The 23,033-nt window shown below is 46.9% G+C and overlaps 1 protein-coding gene and 1 long non-coding RNA gene across 2 annotated transcripts in view; one reads left to right on the top strand and one right to left on the bottom strand.

Annotated features, from left to right (window-relative positions):
- CASQ1 (calsequestrin 1) overlaps positions 1 to 23,033 on the bottom strand; it is a 90,389-nt gene that overhangs the window by 28,215 nt on the left and 39,141 nt on the right. The window contains exons 3-4 of the mRNA XM_063946980.1: positions 11,845 to 11,945; positions 6,325 to 6,436 (exon numbers count right to left, since the gene is read on the bottom strand). Of these exons, the coding sequence (XP_063803050.1) occupies positions 6,325 to 6,436; positions 11,845 to 11,945 (213 nt within the window). The remainder of the gene's footprint in view (positions 1 to 6,324; positions 6,437 to 11,844; positions 11,946 to 23,033) is intronic.
- The window catches only part of LOC134980246 (uncharacterized), a 58,299-nt gene that overhangs the window by 22,605 nt on the left and 12,661 nt on the right, over positions 1 to 23,033 (top strand). The window contains exon 2 of the long non-coding RNA XR_010190360.1: positions 12,181 to 12,255. This is a non-coding gene — a long non-coding RNA (uncharacterized LOC134980246). The remainder of the gene's footprint in view (positions 1 to 12,180; positions 12,256 to 23,033) is intronic.

Raw genomic sequence — 23,033 nt, 5'->3', positions numbered from 1 at the left:
GATCTCACAAATGGGATTGGTCGTAGCAGAGAAATGTAATGCTGAATTCTATTAACCCCTTATAAAGAATCTGGAGGCACTAGTTCTAAGGTCGTGCCAATAAACTTTTTCCCATGATCCTTTGATGGAGTTCCAGCAGCACCCATGGTTTCCAGTGTGGTTCCCAGGTTTGGTTGGAAAGTTGCACGGGCCATGTGTGCTACTGGCATAGATTCACTCCACTGCCGAGCAAGCTGGCACTCTAATGATTGTATTAAGGCCAGATGAATAGATTATCTCCCAAAACACAGCTTTGCTAATCGATACAGGCTTTCTAGGAACAAAGACTTGCTGTTCCCTTGCCAGCCGCTCATTGGTGGTCATTCCGAGTTGTTCGCTCGCTAGCAGTTTTCAGCAGCCATGCAAACGCATTGTCGCCGCCCACTGGGGAGTGTATTTTCGCTTTGCAGAAGTGCGAGCGCCTGTACAACAGAGCGCCTGCAAAATAATTTTGTGCAAAACAAGACCAGCCCTGTACTTACTCTTCGTGTGCGTTGATTCTAACGATGGAGGGACGGCTTTTGACGTCACACACCCGCCCAGCGTTCGCCCAGCCACGCCTGTGTTTTCCCTGGCACACCTGCGTTTTTCTAAGCACTCCCTGAAAACGGTCAGTTGACACCCAGAAACGCCCCTTTCCTGTCAATCTTCTTGCGGCCACCAGTGCGAATGAGAATGTCGCTAGAACCTGTGCAAAACCACAAAGGCCTTTGTACCCGTACGTTGCGTGTGCGCATTGCGGTGCATACGCAGAAATGCAGATTTTTAGCCTGATCGCTGCACTGCGAACAACGGCAGCTAGCGATCAACTCGGAATGACCCCCATTGGCCCTCATTCCGAGTTGATCGCTCGCTAGCTGTTTTTAGCAGCCATGCAAACGCATAGTCGCCGCCCACGGAGGAGTGTATTTTTGCTTTGCAAGTGTGTGAACGCCTGTGCAGCCGAGCTCTGCAAAAACATTTTGTGCAGTTTCTGAGTAGCTCTGAACTTACTCAGCCCTTGCGATCACTTCAGTCTTTTTGGTGCCGGAATTGACGTCAGACACCCGCCCTCCAAACGCCCGGACACGCCTGCGTTTTCCCTACCACTCCCAGAAAACGGTCAGTTGACACCCATAAACGCCCTCTTTCTGTCAATCTACTTGCGATCGTCTGTGCGTATGGATTCTTCGTTAAATCCATAGCTCAGCAACGATCCGCACTGTACCCGTATGATGCGCGTGCGCATTGTGGTGCATACGCATGCGCAGTAGTGACCTGATTGCAGCGAAAATCGGCAGCGTGCGATCAATTCAGTATGACCCCCATTGTGAAACTCAAGGCCAAGTGGATCTCAGTATATGGAAAATGTGAGCAGTTTATATTGAAAACAGTTACATTGCGGTTACTCTTGGGACATTTTGTCATGGAATAACCACCATAATCACTAGAGGACTACCTGCCTAACTTTATTAAAGCCTAGAGATGACCTGGAAATTGAATTTATATGCTCAATAAAGATGGCTTCATTTGGTATAGCACCAAGCAGCCAGAACCACTACTGCAGTGCTGCGCAGATTCCATGTTGCTACTCCTACAGCTTCATTCCCTGTACCAAGATGGACACTGAGTCTACAACTGAGTATGTGTGGAGCCATCTTGGGACTGTGTTAGACTGCCACACCGGAAGACAGTAGCGAGCTCCAGTGAGACCCATGATTACCTGCATACACTCATCAGCTGGTGAGCTACATTACAGCCCATGAGTCCACTCCATCTACCAGCGTGTGTAACAGTGAGTACGGCTGTACCTGCTATCTTCAATAAAACCCCTCCACTGGTTAAGTAACTGGGATGTTTGTAGCTGTCAGGCATCCGCTGGTGTGTACAGACACTCTGCTACATCCTCAGCCTGTACACATATATTTACAACAGCCTTGCCCCCTCCGCGTGACACCATAACACAAGCCCTGTAATAGCGCTGATTGCAATTATCATGTCTATAACCCAATAATTGATAAATATGCTCCTCAGTAATGCCTTCATTGCCTGTCTGACTTTAATGAACACAAACAAGAGGCTGGGTGTAGCCTGGCCATTCTCTCCTTATAAGATAAACCAAAGACTATTGATTTGCATTAAGTACAATATTGCATTGATTCGTCCTTGATTTTCTGGGTTTTAAGAGATGATCTTCTGTTTAGAAAGTAGCTGATTAACGGCAGACTCCCTCTAATGAGGTCTCTGTTTCGTTAATCTCAGCCGACAGAACGTTCCTAGCAGCAGGCTGGCCGGCGGTGCTGCTGAGGCAATGGTGAGAGAACGTTCCTAGCAGCAGGCTGGCCGGCGGTGCTGCTGAGTCAATGGTGAGAGAACGTTCCTAGCAGCAGGCTGGCCGGCGGTGCTGCTGAGGCAATGGTGAGAGAACGTTCCTAGCAGCAGGCTGGCCGGTGGTGCTGCTGAGTCAATGGTGAGAGAACGTTCCTAGCAGCAGGCTGGCTGGCGGTGCTGCAGAGGCAATGGTGAGAGAACATTCCTAGCAGCAGGCTGGCCGGCGGTGCTGCTGAGGCAATGGTGAGAGAACGTTCCTAGCAGTAGGCTGGCCAGCAGTGCTGCTGAGGCAATGGTGAGAGAACGTTCCTAGCAGCAGGCTGGCCGGCGGTGCTGCAGAGGCAATGGTGAGAGAACGTTCCTAGCAGCAGGCTGGCCGGCGGTGTTGCTGAGGCAATGGTGAGAGAACGTTTCTAGCAGCAGGCTGGCCGGCGGTGCTGCTGAGGCAATGGTGGGAGAACGTTCCTAGCAGCAGGCTGGCCGGCGGTGCTGCTGAGGCAATGGTGAGAGAACGTTCCTAGCAGCAGGCTGGCCGGCGGTGCTGCTGAGGCAATGGTGAGTGAACGTTCCTAGCAGCAGGCTGGCCGGCGGTGCTGCAGAGGCACTGGTGAGAGAACGTTCCTAGCAGCAGGCTGGATGGCAGTGCTACTGAGGCAATGGTGAGAACATGTTCCTAGCAGCAGGTTGGCCTGCAGTGCTGCAGAGGCAATGGTGAGAGAACGCTCCTAGCAGCGGGCTGGCCTGCGGTGATACTGAGGTAATGGCTTGTGCTCGAAGCTCTCTGCTGACTCGCTAAATCTCTTAATACCCCCCTTTTATCTGCCTCACCAGTGGGCAATTAACCCTGTAAGAGAACAACTGAATGGATAGCAGAGTCCCGTGTCAGCGTTGTATTAGGATGCTAGGGTACACCTATAAGAATGATGTTATCACCTACAGGAAACAGTACATTTGCTTTTATTTTCAGAACTTTCCCAAACAACCTGTAAATAGGGGGGAATTCAATTACCGGCGAAGGGGGCAAATTGTCGTTGCCGTGGCTTTTAAACGATGACAACGGCAGCCCGATTGGCACCCTTCACCCAGCCCGATTCATACACTTTTGTTCAAAAGTAAGGTAGTGAACACTTTTCAGCGAGATCTTTACCGTGACAGGTGTCGTGGGAATTCGGCCTGACGAACAAGTCACTGGCAACTGAATCCCCCCCAATAGTATCAGGTTACAGGTCGTATTTCTCCATCCGCCCATTTCCCACTTTGTTTAGGCCAGCAAATGTCATAGTCGCCTACTCTCCCGCAATGCCCGAGAGACTTCTGAATTTCCCGAGAGCGTGGACCTGTCCACTTCTGTATCCGCTGGGCATCTCCGGACGCCCAACATAAGCGGAAAGCTAATGCAACCGCGCGTACACACTTCTGAGTGATTCTGAGTCTTACACTTCTATGCGGCCGTATCGCCCACGTGGTCTTACATTCACAAGAGCTGCCATCATTCTCTGTCCATGGAGCTTACAGGGACCCCATGCCAGGTGCAGGAGATGCCACGGAAATAAGCCTCCACTGTGTCTACGCAGACTCAGAGTAAGACGCAACTGTGGCTAGGAGGCTGCTATACGCCGACGTGGCGATTCTCATGTGTGCAGCCACCGTCCATTAACGCCTATTCAGAGGTTGCTGAGTTGACGCACAATTTAGAATCCCCCCATAACTTCAGAAAGACGCACATGCAGCCCTGCGGCATATGCAGAGTTTGCTAGACATGGCTCCATTGGAACTTGCGTGCAATTTAGAATTAGGATCTTTGTTAATTTGTGGATAAGTGACTTTATGCCAAAGCAACTGGAATAAATTCATAGAGGTGCCTACAGACTGTGTCACAGATTGCCCTCCGCTCACTCCATTTCCCAGGCCCACGCTCTCGCCTCATTGTGCCTCAGATCTGCTGAGTATCACAATGTAATCAGGATTCATCCCCTGCTCACAGGGCTTCATGGATAGAAAATTCCTCTAACAGACTGGACTGAAAAACGTCAGTCAGCGATTTACACGCCCCAGCTTTTAACCCCGTAACACAGCAAATCCGGGCTGTCAGAGAGAGAGAGAGAGCGCTCCAGACAGCAGCTGTACAGTGAGGCTGGATACACAGACAAATCTAAATATATATATATATATATATATATATATATATATATATATATATATTTATTTATATCGCAACTTTAAATCCTAAAGTGCCTTACAGTCGGGAGGGGGCTGTTACTTATTGCCTTGAAGAAAGTTACTAATTCAGAGGTAAAATAAGATACTTTGGGTAGATGTATTAAGAGGTGTGGTATGGAAGGTAGATAGTAATTAGGTCGACAGGGTCTTTAGGTCGCCATGGTCTAGGTCGACAGGTCAAACGGTCAACATGAGTTTTTCATGTTTTTTTGGTGTCGTTTTCTCCGTAAAGTGACTGGGAACCCCAATTAGTGCACCGTGTCCGCTCGCATGGTTTGCTTCGCTCACCATGTTTCGGGGGCAATGTGCCTCGCTACGCTCGGCACAGATTACCGTTCCAATCGTAGTCCGCGTGGAACGTTAAGTATGAAAAAGTAAAAGAAAAAGAAAAAAATTGTGAAAAACTCATGTCGACCTTTTGACCTGTCGACCTAGATTACCGTTCCAATCGTAGTCCGCGTGGAACGTTAAGTATGAAAAAGTTCAAAAGAAGAAGAAAAAAAAGTGAAAAACTCATGTCGACTTTTTGACCTGTCGACCTAGAACGTGTCGACCTAGAGGCCCTGTCGACCTAGAAACTCTGTCGACCTAGTTACTGTCGACCAATGGTGGTCGTCCTAGATAGTGTCGACCTATTTACTGTCGACCTAGAGACCAGACCCGTATTAAGCCTGGAAAAGTGATAAGGCTGTGATAAGTGGAAGGTGATAACGCATCAGCCAATCAGCTCCTTACTGTTAATTTACATATTGGAGCTGATTGGCTGGTGCATTATCACCTTCCACTTATTACTGCTTGATCACTTCTCCAGGCTTAATACATCTGCCCCTTTGTACGGGATGAGCGTTACTTCCCTGACCAGAGTGATGAGTGACATAAGGATATAAAAGGTGACATCGCTGCTTGCCTATAATATAATAAGGCCATATTGCACATGGAGTTTCCATATAATCATGTCGCCTCTGCATCTATGTATATATATGTGATAAAGGACTGGATTCAGCGGTGGATAGTAATCACCCAGCTTACCCCTAGCCTGCATTGCTTCCAACAGTTGTTGACAACCCACCTGTTGAGAAAAGCATACCAACTCACCGCTTACCAATGCCTCACCCTCATTCATCCTCCATCTCTCCCACTTTTGCTTCTTGTACTCAGGTCCCCTTCCTCTGGCTCACCCCTTGTGTCATCTGCTCCTTCTCTTTAGATTGTGAGCTCCAGTGAGCAGGGCCCTCCTCCCTCCTGTGCTCATCTCCTCCAACTCCCGCTCACCAGCTACGCCCTACACCTCCTCCCAGGTCTCTCTGCCTTTGAACTCCACTCCTTCCTTGCCTTCGCACCTCTTTCATTGGCTCTAACCCCGTTAGTTGTGCCCACACTAATGGGTACAGGTTTTAGCTTGCACTGAATATAACCGTTGCACCCCTTGCATCGGTTGCTGGGTTGAGGGTTGTACTGTTATTTGTTATTTGCACTGTACTGTTTATACCATGTGCTGTCTTGTTGTTTGCCCTTTGTATATCGCTGTGGATCACATGTGGCGCCCTATAAATAGTCTAATAATAATGATAAACTATTATATTAATGTGCAATGGACCGTGCCCAATTTTTATACCAGTTCTCAAAACTAACGTTTATGTAATGAATACTGCTACTATTACTGGCTCAGTAACATGGTAGTCATGGAAATTATAATACCACATCATTGAATTCTATCCATTCAGTCACCAGAGCTCCACCATATACTGTACTTACGTTCTGAATCTTCGTTCTTGAAGTATCCAATGAGCTTAGGTTCATCCTCAATGTTCTCAAAGGCAGCAAGTTCATGACTTCCATCTATAAACTCCACGGGGTCCTCAAGAACCTGGAAGTACAATGTCTACTTTAGTAAAGTTGCTTTGAGTTTTTCATGATCGTTGCAAGTTGATCTGATCGGAGTCCCTGTGGACCATATGTTCGTGGAAGGAGAAATTACAATGATGCTGATGATAGCTCTATTTAACCTAGAGGAGTTCCTTACTATAGCAAACTGGTTGTGCTATAGTAGGGTCATCAGAAATGGGGTTCTTGCCTCCTGAATTCCAAAAAAGGCCAAGGCCTCCCTTTGCCACCACTTGTCTCTTCCCATTTCACTTTACCCAATAAATTTGATTTGTATTTGTTAACTTAATGATCTACATTCAGTAAGTTTGTCTACGGGTTAGCATCACTTTTCACACATATTTCTGGGTGACTTTTGTTTAGCCTTTTTTTGAGACCTCCATATTTACTTTTATATTCTGAACCACTGTATCTTCCTAGGGTTCCATAAAGAAGTTGTACACCTCCAGACTTCACATTGTAGACAATCATAGACTTTACCCCAGGTGACTAGCCTGGATGGGTACAAGGGGGAACTCAAGCAATCCAACCTTCTGATGTTGTTGAAGGCCTATGGGGAAATTTATCAAACCTTCTAAAGAGGAATAGCAGAGGTGCCCATTGCAACCAATCATATTCCAGCTATAAATTTATGGAATGTGCAAGATAAAGATAATTAGAAATTGTTGGGTTGCTATGGCTAATTCCTCCACTGGTCCACATTTAACGTTTTGAAGCACTTCACCCCTAGGGCATTACATGTACATATAGAAAACATTCTACAACTCAGGAAAAGAAACAAAGGAAAAATAAACTTCCTGCCCTACAGGTCATGTTTTAATTCCTTTCCTCTTTGTGAGTAGATTGAAAATGGCCTTATAGATTCATTTTGTGCACTTTGTTAAGGAAATCATCAATATAAGTCCCATCGGTGAAGTTGCAAATCCGCAATGTAAACCCTAGTGACTGTGATTATTCTAGATATTCAGATATTCTCTTTTATATATTTATTGCATCCGGATAACCTCGGTTCTGTATAACATATAACTGTTGGAGCATGGCTATATACACTTATATGTGTACCTGTAGCCAGAAATCCACTTATTTCTGATTTAGGGGGTAATTCCAAGTTGATCGCAGCAGGAATTTTATTAGCAGTTGGGCAAAACCATGTACACTGCAGGGGAGGCAGATATAACATGTGCAGAGAGAGTTAGATTTGGGTGTGGTGTGTTCAATCTGCAATCTAAATTGCAGTGTAAAAATAAAGCAGCCAGTATTTACCCTGCACAGAAACAAAATAACCCACCCAAATCTTACTCTCTCTACACATGATATATCTGCCTCCCCCGCAGTGCACATGGTTTTGCCCAACTGCTAACAAAATTCCTGCTGCAATCAAATTGGAATTACCCCCTTAGTGCAATACAATATGTAATTCAATTGCACCTTTTTTTTTTTTCTAATGTCATTAGTCATTGGGGGTCATTCCGAGTTGATTGTAGCTGTGCTAAATTTAGCACAGCTACGATCTTCTACCCTGACATGTGGGGGGACGCCCAGCACAGGGCTAGCCCGCCCTGCATGTCAGTCCGGCCCCCCCTCGCAGAAGTGCATAGGCATCGCACAGCGGCGATGCCTTTGCACTTCAAGAGTAGCTTCCGGCCAGCGCAGCTTTAGCGTGCTGGCCGGGAGCTACTCATCGCTCCCCGGCCCGCAGCGGCTACGTGTGACGTCACGCAGCCGCTGCGGCCCGCCCCCCATTCGGTCCGGCCACGCCTGCGTTGGCCAGACCAAACCCACGAAATGGTGGCCAAATGCCGCCGTTCCGCCCCCTCCCGCCCAGTGATCGCTTCTGCCTGTCAATCAGGCAGAGGCAATCGCATCCCTGCTACGGCCTTCGGCCGTCTGGCATGCGCCGGCGCACTACGGCGCCGGCACATGCGCAGCAGGGACCCGTTCGCTCTACTGCGTTAAAATGCAGCGAGCGAACGGGTCAGAATGACCCCCATTATCCGCTGTTTTGCAGAAGCCGGTATAACAAAATGCTGGACTGAAATAGGTTCCACTTCTGCTATGTTGTAGGGGCACTCTGCTTTCTGAATGCAGTAGTGTGTTTGGTGAGATTCATAAATTAGGACTCCTGCATGGTCTTCAGGACTTTACAAAGAGGATGAATTGCCAAATTGAGCATTAATAATCTCCCTGGGTCAAACCGTGTGTTTCTAAACCTATCTCTTCCCCAGGAAGAGGGATTTCAGTTGCTTGATTGATTGCACTTTGCAATCTTTCAGATTTAGTTACAGGCCGGAGGTGTAATTGGGGTCAGTTGGGACTTAAATCAGTAAACACTACCAGGATTTACATTCTGTGCCAAACAGAGTGTGTCCTCTTTAAATAATTCAGCCGATAACGAGCAGCAGGGGGGATCTTAATTATCAAAAAGAGATATTGTAGTTGCCAAAGTGTTGTCGATTTAGCATGAAATGTGGTATCCACCTGCAGGTTAAGGATCTTTCATCACAGAAATTAGCACCTCGACTCACCCTAATATCATGTTTATTCTCGCTCTAACTTTCGCTCCCACCCCAACATCTGTCTCTTTACTGCCTGGTTGGTCCTCTGTGTCTTCTACTAATGCCGCCATTCTGTCTCTTCACCTCCTGTCCCTCTCACCACCTAGCTCCTGTCTTCCTCATTGACTTTAAACACAGTTCTCTCTGCTGTCTCCTCGCCACCTGTCCCTCTCTTCACTTCTATTTAGTTGCAGTCTTAGTTACTTCTTGTTTCCCATTTTTGTTTTCGCCACTTGTCTCTCTCCTCTCTTTACCTCCTGTCTCCCATCTCTATTTACCACTTGTGCCCCTTATTTATCTTTTCCTCTACTGACTGTCTGTCTTCTTCCTCCCTCTCTACACTCTTGTCCTCCTCCCTCTAGTGCTCATGTCCTTCACCCCTCCTTTTCACCACTTTCTCTCATTTTGTTCCCTTTTGTTTCTTCCTGTCTGCGTCTCTATCTCTTTCTCTACACCCATTGCTCCCTCATCCACTTATCTACTGTCTTTATTTTCCCTATCTATCTACAGTACCATCCTTCTCCTCACCCTCAGTCTCCTTTCTTTCTCTTAACCATTTGTTTACCTTCTATATCTTCATTAACTATCTCACTTCTACTGTATCTCTTCACTGACTCTCTTCTTTCTCACTTCTATTGCTTCACTGATTCTCATTGCTATCTCTGTTTGCTCTTTTCTTTCTCTTCAACGATTCTCACTTCTACCTCTCATCTGACTTTCACTTCTATCTCTTCACTGACACTCACTTCTATCTCTTCACTGACACTCTCTTCTATCTCATCACTGACACTCACTTCTATCTCTTCACTGACACTCACTTCTATCTCATCACTGACACTCACTTCTATCTCTTCACTGACACTCTCTTCTATCTCATCACTGACACTCACTTCTATCTCTTCACTGACTCTCTCTTCTATCTCATCACTGACACTCACTTCTATCTCTTCACTGACTCTCTCTTCTATCTCATCACTGACACTCACTTCTATCTCTTCACTGACACTCTCTTCTATCTCATCACTGACACTCACTTCTATCTCTTCACTGACTCTCTCTTCTATCTCATCACTGACACTCACTTCTATCTCTTCACTGACACTCACTTCTATTGCTTCACTGATTCTCACTGCGATCTCTGTTTGCTCTCTTCTTTCTCTTCAACTATTCTCACTTCTACCTCTCATCTGACTTTCACTTCTATCTCTTCACTGACTCTCTCTTCTATCTCATCACTGACACTCACTTCTATCTCTTCACTGACTCTCTCTTCTATCTCATCACTGACACTCACTTCTATCTCTTCACTGACTCTCTCTTCTATCTCATCACTGACACTCCCTTCTATCTCATCACTGACACTCACTTCTATCTCTTCACTGACTCTCTCTTCTCTCATCACTGACACTCACTTCTATCTCATCACTGACACTCACTTCTATCTCTTCACTGACTCTCTCTTCTATCTCATCACTGACACTCACTTCTATCTCTTCACTGACTCTCTCTTCTATCTCATCACTGACACTCACTTCTATCTCTTCACTGACACTCACTTCTATCTCATCACTGACACTCACTTCTATCTCATCACTGACACTCACTTCTATCTCTTCACTGACTCTCTCTTCTATCTCATCACTGACACTCACTTCTATCTCTTCACTGACTCTCTCTTCTATCTCCTCACTGACACTCACTTCTATTGCTTCACTGATACTCATTGCGATCTGTTTGCTCTCTTCTTTCTCTTCAACGATTCTCACTTCTACCTCTCATCTGACTTTCACTTCTATCTCTTCACTGACTCTCTCTTCTATCTCATCACTGACACTCACTTCTATCTCTTCACTGACACTCACTTCTATCTCTTAGCTGACTCTCAATACTGTCTCTTCACTGACTCACTTCTAGCTCTTCACTGACTGTCACTTCTGTCTTTTCACTGACACTCACTTCTATCTCTACACTGACTCTCACTTCTGTCTCTTCACTGACACTCACTTCTATCTCTTCACTGACACTCACTTCTATCTCTTCTCTGATCCTCACTTCTGTTTCTTCGCTGACTCTCACTTCTATCTGTTCGCTCTAACGTCTTTCTCTTCACTCTCTACTAATGTACTGTCCCACTAAGACCTTAGCTCATGTAGCATGCAGGAAGGGGATTCCAAACATAACAAGAGGTGCTACCATGCTGAGACTTGTAGTTTCACACAGAAAGAAGAAAAATTGCAAGTGCACACCCTAGGCACCAAGCACTGCTAATTACAATAATATTAGTAAGCCCTGCAATTTAACATAGAGCAAAAATGAGGTGCTTGGTATCATTTTGGGCAAAGTTATAAGAGCCCACCCATCACGTCCAGGTGACCTCATCAGGTGGATCCCTAACACTAAAGGAGCATACACACAAAAAGATTGTGCCTCAATAAATATAAAGCTAAAGATTTCCCTTGAAATATCTCCAGCAACAGAATAAAATATAAGTTCCCTGGACTTGTATCTTAGTGTCAGGGGTCCATGGACGTGGTAGTTGGGCACATATAATTTTGCCCAAAATTATGCCAAGTACCTAATTTTTGCTCTATGTTAAACTGCAGCGTTTACTATTATTATTGTTATTAGCAGTGCTTTGTGCCTAGGGTGTGCACCTGCAATTATTCTTCCTTCTCATGTACAATGCTCAATGAATGGAAATGTAAGTAGTGACCATAGGGAACACAAAGTAACACACTACAACAGCAGATGTTCAGTAGCGTGAAATCTCATATCTCACATGGTGAAAATTTGTCTAAATATTGAAAATATAGTTTATAGGAAACTCATGACTTACGTCAAGTAAGAATTCCACCAAAGTGTCAGCCGAAAACTCCCCATCATACTCAATCATTTCATCATCCTTGAACACGTAGATACTGTCTTCTTCATCCAGTCCTGAGAGGCACAGCGGGTAAAAGAGAAGAATAATATTGTTATATTACTGAATAATATTGCCTATGATTGTGTGCGTTCACTGAGACATTGTGCTTACAGTATAACCATACTGGGGAGATTTAGGAAAACTTTTCTACAGATTTGAACTTTAGAGTGGTGGAAAATAAGCCTTATATCATATAACCGTTGAAATATTATATTGCTATAATTGTTGATGTTTTATTTGTCCACCTAGGACAGTGGTTCTCAACTCCAGTCCTCAAATATCACCAACATGCCATGTGTTCTGGATGTCTTTAATCATGCCCAGGTGAGTTACTCTATCTTCTCCTAGGAAATGTTCCATCAAATCTGAATATGCCTGATTTTGCAGGATTGCCGGTGGTCATAAAAAGTTACTTGAAAGTTTGCGCTGCTTCCGTTTTACTGCCACTCCCTTTATTAAATAAAATATTCACATTTATATCCTAAACCACTGCACATTAGATCCTAATTTATGTCTTTGAGCAATCCTGGCAGTAATGGGCCAGGTCAGCACAAAATTCTACATGCATTTCAGGAGGGATTTATCCCACATGTGTAAATGGGTTCTATAATGTAGTTACTATTTCCACAATAAAAATGTTGACATTATGAACATATATAGTAAGTTGTAGATTTAGGGTTAGCCTGCGATTAGGGTTAGGCTGCAGTTAGGGTTAGCCTGCAGTTAGGGTTAGGCTGAGGTTAGGTTAGGCTGCAATTAAAGTTAGGCTGCAAATAGGGTTTGGGTTAGGCTGCCGTTGGTGTTAGGCTGCGATTAGGATTAGGCTGCGGTTAGGGTTAGCCTGCAGTTAGGGTTAGGCTGAGGTTAGGTTAGGCTGCAATTAAAGTTAGGCTGCAAATAGAGTTTGGGTTATGCTGCCGTTGGGGTTAGGTTGCGATTAGAATTAGGGTTAGCCTGCAGTTAGGGTTAGGCTGCAATTAAAGTTAGTCTGCAAATAGGGTTTGGGTTATGTTGCGATTATGGTTAGGACACAGTTAGGGTTAGGCTGAGGTTAGGGTTAGGCTGAGGTCAGGTTAGGCTGCGATTAAAGTTAGGCTGCCGTTGGGATTAGGCTGTGATTAGGGTTAAGCTGAGGTTAGGGTTAGGCTGCAGTTATGGTGAGACTACGGTTAGGGTTACGCTGAGGTTAGGGTTACGCTGAGGTTAGGGTTAGGCTGCGATTAGGGTTAGGCTACAGTTAGGGTTAGGCTGAGGTTAAGGATAGGCTGAAGTTAGGGTTAGGCTGAGGTTAGGTTTAGGCTGCAGTTAGGGTTAGCCTACGGTTAGGGTTAGGCTGCAGTTAGGGTTAGGCTGAGGTTAAGGATAGGCTGAAGTTAGGGTTAGGCTGAGGTTAGGTTTAGGCTGCAGTTAGGGTTAGCTTGCGGTTAGGGTTAGGCTACAGTTAGGGTTAGGCTGAGGTTAAGGATAGGCTGAAGTTAGGGTTAGGTTGAGGTTAGGTTTAGGCTGCAGTTAGGGTTAGGCTGCAGTTACGGATAGGCTGAGGTTAAGGTTAGGCTGAAGTTAGGGTTAGGCTGAGGCTAGGTTTAGGCTGCAGTTAGGGTTAGCCTGCGGTTAGGGTTAGGCTGCAGTTAGGGTTAGGCTATGGTTAGGCTGAGGTTAAGGATAGGCTGTAGTTAGGGTTAGGCTGTAGTTAGGGTTAGGCTGCAGTTAGGGTTAGGCTGAGGTTAGGTTTAGGCTGCAGTTAGGGTTAGGCTGCAGTTACTATTAGGCTGAGGTTAAGGTTAGGCTGCAGTTACGGTTAGGCTGCAGTTAGGGTTAGGGTGAGGTTAGGTTTAGGCTGCAGTTAGGGTTAGGCTGCAGTTACGATTAGGCTGAGGTTAAGGTTAGGCTGCAGTTAGGGTTAGCCTGCGGTTAGGGTTAGGCTGCAGTTAGGATTTGGCTACGGTTAGGGTGAGGTTAGGGCAGGGGCATATTAAGAGAGTAGGGGTCCCATGTACAGTCTCCATCTGGGCCCCCTCCTCTCTAGCCATGTCGACATCTGAATGCTGACATGGTATACAACACTGAATGTCCCTTTAATCAGGGACACCCATGAATTACACAGGTACTGTGACTGATTAAAACCAAGTGAAGTGCCAACTTGATGTCAGGCAGCCACATAACCTGTATAATTCATTTGTGTCCCTGATTAAAGGGATATTCTAACAACAATACCTGAAGGGGCTGTGTCTGAAGATTGTCCTTATCGCTGCAATAGCTTTATTTTTCCTGAGTGCTCAGCAGATGGAGGTATGAGAAATACACATAACGTAAACTTTCAGGCATTGCACATAACTTTCTCTAACGTCCTAGTGGATGCTGGGAACTCCGAAAGGACCATGGGGAATAGCGGGCTCCGAAGGAGGCTGGACACTCTAGAAAGATTTATGACTACCTGGTGTGCACTGGCTCCTCCCACTATGACCCTCCTCCAAGCCTCAGTTAGATTTCGTGCCCGGCCGAGGTTGGATGCACACTAGGGGCTCTCCTGAGCCCTTAGAAAGAAAGTATAGATTTAGGTTTTTTATTTTCAGTGAGACCTGCTGGCAACAGGCTCACTGCAGCGAGGGACTAAGGGGAGAAGAAGCGAACTCGCCTGCTTGCAGCCGGATTGGGCTTCTTAGGCTACTGGACACCATTAGCTCCAGAGGGATCGACCGCAGGCCCAGTCCTTGGTGTTCGGTCCCGGAGCCGCGCCGCCGTCCCCCTTACAGAGCCAGAAGCAAGAAGAGGTCCGGAAAAACGGCGGCAGAAGACATCAGTCTTCACCAAGGTAGCGCACAGCACTGCAGCTGTGCGCCATTGCTCCTCATACACACTTCATACTCCGGTCACTGAGGGTGCAGGGCGCTGGGGGGGGGCGCCCTGAGAAGCAATAAAAACACCTTGGCTGGCAAAAACTCCCCAATATATAGTCCCAGAGGCTATATATGTGGAAAATACCCCTGCCAGAATATGGAAAAAAGCGGGAGAATAAGCCACGGAAAAGGGGCGGAGCTATCTCCTGCAGCACACTGGCGCCATTTCTCCTTCACAGATCCGCTGGAAGGAAGCTCCCTGGCTCTCCCCTGCAGTCTACACTACAGAACAGGGTAAAAACAGAGAGGGGGGGCACTAAATTTAGGCGCAATATATATATTATTATAAAACAGCAGCTATAGGGGACATAACTCAGTTAGTCCCTGCATTATATAGCGCTCTGGTGTGTGCTGGCATACTCTCACTCTGTCCCCCCAAAGGGCTTTTGTGGGTCCTGTCCTCATTCGGAGCATTCCTTGTGTGTGTGCGGTGTGTCGGTATGGCTGTGTCGACATGTTTGATGAGGATAATGATGTGGAGGCGGAGCAGATGCCTTTAGAAGGGATGTCACCCCCTGCGGGGCAGACACCTGAGTGGATGGGCTTATGGAAAGTAATGAGTGCACGTATAGACTCCCTATATAAAAAAATCGACGACATGCCAAATGTGGGACAGCCGACTTCTCAGCTCGTGCCTGCCCAGGCGTCGCATGGGTCATCAGGGGCTCTAAAACGCCCGCTACCTCAAGCAGACCCAGATGTCGACACTGATACTGACACCAGTGTCGACGACGATGAGTCTAACCTGATGCCCACTAAGGCCATTCACTGCATGATTGAGGCAATGAAAGAGGTGTTACACATTTCTGATATAACTCTTACAGGTACCACTAAAAAGGGTATTATGTTTGGAGAGAAAAAACTACCCGTAGTTTTTCCCCCATCAGATGAATTAAATGAAGTGTGTGAAGAAGCGTGGGCTTTCCCTGATAATAAATTGGTAATTCCTAAGAAGGTACTAATGGCGTTCCCTTTCCCGCCAGAGGATAGGTCACGTTGGGAAACACCCCCTAGAGTGGATAAAGCGCTCACACGTTTGTCTAAAAAGGTGGCACTACCGTCTCCGGATACGGCCGCCCTCAAGGAACCTGCTGATAGAAAGCAGGAGGCGATCCTGAAGTCTGTATATACACACACAGGCATTATACTTAGGCCAGCTATTGCGTCAGCTTGGATGTGCAGTGCTGCCGCTGCGTGGTCAGATAAACTGTCAGAAAATATTGACACATTAGACAGAGACACGATCCTGTTAACCATAGACCATATAAAAGACTCAGTCTTATATATGAGAGATGCACAGAGGGAAATCTGCCGACTGGCATCTAAAGTAAGTGCATTGTCCATTTCTGCTAGGAGAGGCTTATGGACTCGCCAGTGGACAGGAGATGCGGATTCAAAAAAGCACATGGAAGTGTTACCATATAAGGGTGAGGAATTATTTGGGGATGGTCACTCGGACCTAGTTTCCACAGCAACGTCTGGGAAGTCAGCATTTTTACCCCATGTCCCCTCACAGCCTAAGAAGGCGCCGTTTTATCAGGTTCAGTCCTTTCGGACCCAGAAAAACAGGTGTGGAAAAGGCGGGTCTTTTCTGTCCAGAGGCAGAGGTAGGGGAAAAAGGCTGCAACAAACAGCAGGTTCCCAGGAGCAAAAGTCCTCCCCCGCTTCTTCTTCCAAGTCCGCCGCATGACGGTGGGGCTCCACAGGCGGAGCCAGGTACGGTGGGGGGTCGCCTCAAAAATTTCAGCGATCAGTGGGTTCGCTCACAGGTGGATCCCTGGATCCTGCAAATAGTATCTCAGGGATACAAGCTGGAATTCGAGGCGTCCCCACCCCACCGGTTCCTAAAATCTGCCTTGCCGATTGCTCCCTCAGACAGGGAGGCGGTGCTAGCGGCAATTCACAAGCTGTATTCCCAGCAGGTGATAATCAAGGTACCCCTACTTCAACAAGGCCGGGGTTATTATTCCACACTATTTGTGGTACCGAAACCGGACGGTTCGGTGAGACCCATTCTAAATTTGAAATCCTTGAACACGTACATAAAGAAATTCAAGTTCAAGATGGAATCGCTCAGGGCGGTTATTGCAAGCCTGGACGAGGGGGATTACATGGTATCCCTGGACATCAAGGATGCTTACCTACATGTCCCCATTTACCATCCTCACCAGGAGTACCTCAGATTCGTGGTACAGGATTGCCATTACCAATTCCAGACGCTGCCGTTTGGACTGTCCACGGCACCGAGGGTATTTACCAAGGTTATGGCGGAAATGATGATACTCCTTCGAAGAAAGGGAGTTTTAATTATCCCATACTTGGACGATCTCCTAATAAAAGCGAGGTCCAAGGAACAGTTGTTGGTGGGAGTAGCACTATCTCAGGAGGTGCTGCACCAGCACGGCTGGATTCTGAATATCCCAAAGTCACAGCTGGTTCCGACGACACGGCTACTGTTCCTGGGTATGATTCTGGATACAGTCCAGAAGAAAGTGTTTCTCCCGGAGGAGAAAGCCAGGGAGTTGTCATCTCTAGTCAGAGACCTCCTGAAACCAAAACAGGTATCAGTGCATCGCTGCACACGGGTCCTGGGGAAGATGGTGGCTTCTTACGAAGCAATTCCCTTCGGCAGGTTCCATGCCAGAATCTTTCAGTGGGACCTGTTGGACCAGTGGTCCGGATCGCATCTTCAGATGCATCGCTTAATAACCCTGTCTCCAAGAACCATGGTGTCTCTACTGTGGTGGCTGCAGAGTGCCCATCTTCTAGAGGGCCGCAGGTTCGGAATACAGGACTGGGTCCTGGTGACCACGGATGCCAGCCTTCGAGGCTGGGGGGCAGTCATACAGGGAAGAAACTTCCAAGGACTATGGTCGAGTCAGGAGACTTCCCTTCACATAAATATTCTGGAACTAAGGGCCATCTACAATGCCCTAAGTCGAGCAACAGCCCTGCTCCTACACCAGCCGGTGCTGATCCAGTCAGACAACATCACGGCAGTCGCCCATGTAAATCGACAGGGCGGCACAAGAAGCAGGATGGCGATGGCAGAAGCCACAAGAATTCTCCGATGGGCGGAGAATCATGTACTAGCACTGTCAGCAGTGTTCATTCCGGGAGTGGACAACTGGGAAGCAGACTTCCTCAGCAGACACGACCTCCACCCGGGAGAGTGGGGACTTCACCCAGAAGTCTTCCAGATGCTGGTAAACCGTTGGGAAAAACCACAGGTGGACATGATGGTGTCCCGTCTCAACAAAAAGTTAAAAAGATATTGCGCCAGGTCAAGGGACCCTCAGGCGATAGCTGTGGACGCTCTAGTGACACCATGGGTGTACCAGTCGGTTTATGTGTTCCCTCCTCTGCCGCTCATTCCAAAGGTATTGAGAATAATAGGAAAGCGAGGAGTAAACACAATTCTCGTGGTTCCGGATTGGCCAAGACGAGCGTGGTACCCGGAACTTCAAGAGATGCTCTCAGAGGACCCGTGGCCTCTACCGCTCAGACAGGACCTGATACAGCAGGGGCCCTGTCTGTTCCAAGACTTACCGCGGCTGCGTTTGACGGCATGGCGGTTGAACACCGGATCCTAAAGGAAAAGGGTATTCCTGAAGAAGTCATTCCTACGCTTATTAAGGCCAGGAAAGATGTTACGGCAACGCATTATCACCGCATATGGCGAAAATATGTTGCATGGTGCGAGGCCAATAAGGCCCCAACAGAGGAATTTCAACTAGGTCGATTTCTGCATTTCCTGCAAGCAGGAGTGGATATGGGCCTAAAACTAGGCTCCATTAAAGTACAGATCTCGGCTCTGTCGATTTTCTTTCAAAAAGAACTAGCTTCAGTCCCTGAAGTTCAGACTTTTGTAAAAGGAGTGCTGCATATTCAGCCCCCGTTTGTGCCTCCTGTGGCACCTTGGGATCTCAACGTGATGTTGAGTTTCTTAAAATCACATTGGTTTGAGCCACTAAAAACCGTGGATCTGAAATATCTCACGTGGAAAGTGGTCATGTTGTTAGCCTTGGCTTCGGCCAGGTGAGTGTCAGAATTAGCGGCTTTATCATGTAAAAGCCCTTATCTGATTTTCCATATGGATAGGGCAGAGTTGAGGACTCGTCCCCAATTTCTCCCTAAGGTGGTGTCAGCGTTTCACCTGAACCAGCCTATTGTGGTGCCGGCGGCTACTAGTGAATTGGTGGACTCCAAGTTGCTAGACGTTGTCAGGGCCCTGAAAATATATGTTTCCAGGACGGCTGGAGTCAGGAAAACTGACTCGTTGTTTATCCTGTATGCACCCAACAAGCTGGGTGCTCCTGCTTCTAAGCAGTCTATTGCTCGCTGGATTTGTAGTACAATTCAGCTTGCACATTCTGTGGCAGGCATACCACAGCCAAAATCTGTAAATGCCCATTCCACAAGGAAGGTGGGCTCATCTTGGGCGGCTGCCCGAGGGGTCTCGGCTTTACAACTTTGCCGAGCAGCTACTTGGTCAGGGGCAAACACGTTTGCAAAATTCTACAAATTTGATACCCTGGCTGAGGAGGACCTGGAGTTCTCTCATTCGGTGCTACGGAGTCATCCGCACTCTCCCGCCCGTTTGGGAGCTTTGGTATAATCCCCATGGTCCTTTCGGAGTTCCCAGCATCCACTAGGACGTTAGAGAAAATAAGAATTTACTCACCGGTAATTCTATTTCTCGTAGTCCGTAGTGGATGCTGGGCGCCCATCCCAAGTGCGGATTGTCTGCAATACTTGTACATAGTTACTGTTAACTAAAGGGTTATTGTTGAGCCATCTGTTGAGAGGCTCAGTTGTTTTCATACTGTCAACCTGGATATAGTATCACGAGTTGTACGGTGTGATTGGTGTGGCTGGTAAGAGTCTTACCCGGGATTCTAAATCCTTCCTTATTATGTCTGCTCGTCCGGGCACGGTGTCCTAACTGAGGCTTGGAGGAGGGTCATAGTGGGAGGAGCCAGTGCACACAAGGTAGTCATAAATCTTTCTAGAGTGCCCAGCCTCCTTCGGAGCCCGCTATTCCCCATGGTCCTTTCGGAGTGCCCAGCATCCACTACGGACTACGAGAAATAGAATTACCGGTGAGTAAATTCTTATTTTCTCCAACCCAGCAATATATACATAGGGTGCTCTATGTAACAGTATGTGCTAGATAATGCCAGTAAGAGCCCAGTGAGGGTATTGTTGGCAATAGCTGGTGTTCGCCACATTAATGTATAGGGGGAAGCAAAATCAAGCCCTTTAATAACTGCCCCTAAAGGTCTCAATTCTAGTGGACCGTTCAGCGCTAATTGCTATCTACCAGATAAATGTTGTGTTTCAGGAGCTAAATCTCACATTTACTAACATTTACAAATCAATCAATGGCCCTCATTCCGAGTTGATCGGTCGCAATGCGAATGTAGCAGAGTTACACACGCTAAGCCGCCGCCTACTGGGAGTGTATCTTAGCTTCTTAAAAGTGCGACCGAAGTAATCGCAATATTGCGATCACAAACCTCGTAGCAGTTTTGGAGTAGCTTCAGACTTACTCTGCCTGTGCGATCAGTTCAGTGCTTGTCGTTCCTGGTTGACGTCACAAACACACCCAGCGTTCGCCCAGGCACTCCCACCGTTTCTCCGGCCACTCCTGCGTTTTTTCCGGAAACGGTAGCGTTTTCAGCCACACGCCCCTGAAACGCCGTGTTTCCGCCCAGTAACACCCATTTCCTGTCAATCACATTACGTTCGCCGGAGCGATGAAAAAGCCGTGAGTAAAATTACTTTCTACATAGCAAAGTTACTTGGCGCAGTCGCAGTGCGAACATTGCGCATGCGTACTAAGCGGATTTTCATTGCGATGCGATGAAAAATACCGAGCGAACAACTCGGAATGAGGGCCAATATCAGAAATCATGTTAGTAAATATGCGTTTAACCCCTGAAACACAACAATTGATTAAATTTAACCTCAAAATTGACCCCCGTTGCCGCCAGCTGAACCCACTCGGCCTCCAGGATACAGTGCCTGCTCCCAACCCTGCACAGAATTACTATGAAGTGAAGCATTTGATCAGACGGCTGATTTGTACTTGGATAAATTAAGGCTCTCTCTGCTCGGCAGGAATATAAGAATCAATACGGGAGGCTAGCCAAGGAAAGGTGTTAAATATAGATCTGAGTCACTTTCTATACTTACACTGTGACACAGGACAGAGGTACTGTAGGATGCATAAACGTGCATCCGGCCTCTATGCTCTGTGGCGGCAGCCATTTTGTAACCTGAACCAATGTTTATGGGAATGCAGAATAACAACTCACAAGGAAGCTGATGCATTGTAATAGCAAACTGGCTACTTCTGGGCAGACAGACCAGGGAATCATAGAGCTATAGTAATTATACAAAGACATTTTTTAATGACAAGATATTATAGTGAGCTTATATTGTAGAAAGTATCGTCTCTCTCGGATCTGGCCTGTCCGCAGTCTTTGTGGGCACACAAACAACTTGACTTTTTCCACCCTCTGAGGTGACTGAGGGGGACATTTACTAAGCAGTGATAAGAGCGGAGAAGTGAGCCAGTGGAGAAATTTCCCCATCAACCAATCAGCAGCTCTGTATCATTTTACAGTATGCAAATTATAGATGTTACTTCAGTGCTGATTGGTTGCCATGGGCAACTTCTCCACTGGCTCACTTTTCCGCTCTTATCACTGCTTGGTAAATGTACCCCTGAGATCTGACGTCGGCGGTGGTTTTTATATACATCATCTGAAGGGATTTTACGCAGCAAAGCGCATTCATAATCCACGTTTATTAAAATCGTACAAATGCGACACACAGGACAAAGACGGTGAGGATTGTCTCTGTATTGTCATAACTTAATCAGCACATGGATGATTGAGTAATAATTAATTCTGGAGGTGGACATATGGTAGTAGGCAGGAATTTGAGGCTGTATTTTATAGTGCGGCCAATAGATGAATCCTCATCATCCTTAACTTGTTGCCAGAATTGTGCTCAAGGCTGCCGAGATGGGAACACGGAATGATCAGAATTGTGTTGGCTCCTATGAAGCAGCGCCTCTCTATTTATAATCTTCATCTCTGCACTGAGCATGTGCCACGACGGTCATGCTGCTGCGGTCGCCGCGAGTGACAGTCAGGAAGCATTGTGAGAGGAGGGGGCCGGCAGCTCAGTAGACTCTGGGCACTAGGGTATGTCACTAGGTATAAGTCACAGCTACTAGGGTATGTCACCTTGTGACTGCAATTCCATACAAAGTAAACGTGGCACCTAAGTTCTGACGACTCGTAGCGTCATGTTGCAAATCTAACCATGGGGTAAATGTATGAAGCAGTGATAAGAGTGAAGAAGTGAGCCAGTGGAGAAGTTGCCCATGGCAACCAATCAGCTGCTCTGTATAATTTTATAGTATGCAAATTATAAATGTTACTTCAGTGCTGATTGGTTGCCATGGGCAACTTCTCCACTGGCTCACTTCTCCACTCTTATCACTGCTTCATACATTTACCCTCCATGGGAGATATGCCCTCTGGGAGATATGCGTTTAAGAACTCCTGGCACAATTCATCAACCTCCGAAGTGCGAAGGGCTCACCGAAACTTGCAGCAATCATCCTATTTCCTGTGTATAACCTGAATGGTAGCAGAACGGGGGGAAGGCTACAATGCAGACAGCGTGTCGTGCAACTGCCACTTCATTGTGCCACAAGACCAGTACCCTATCATGTGATGATGTATACCTGTAACTATGACAACAGCTGCTTCATACAGACATGTGTTCAGGTGCCATGTATGCACTGGGTTACCCAGCTGACTGGTTGCAAAACAATTTCACCCATCTGCAAGCAGCGCGATATTACTAGAAGCTGCGTCTATCCCACGCAGTGTTTATCATGGTGCCACTCACCTCTCGTCTCTAATTACAAGCCATCCCGGGAAATAATTATTTTAGCTGTCATACCAGGTGCGTGCACAAAGCTCACATGACTCACACCGCTTCCTGCCTCAGTCACAGTCACCCATTCCGGGCACATATGTGTACGGTATCGCACAGGCCTGCTGCAGTGTCATACAGTGGGCCTGACTGTGATATGTAAGGTATTACACAGACGCAGGCAAGCAGCTGTGCAATACTGGGCAAATCAAATGCAATTGCAGCAGGAGGTGTCTGTAGGAGACA

This window comes from Pseudophryne corroboree, chromosome 12 (assembly GCF_028390025.1).
Source record: "Pseudophryne corroboree isolate aPseCor3 chromosome 12, aPseCor3.hap2, whole genome shotgun sequence".
Taxonomy (NCBI): Eukaryota; Metazoa; Chordata; class Amphibia; order Anura; family Myobatrachidae; genus Pseudophryne; species Pseudophryne corroboree.
This window is presented reverse-complemented; position numbering and strand designations above follow the sequence as displayed.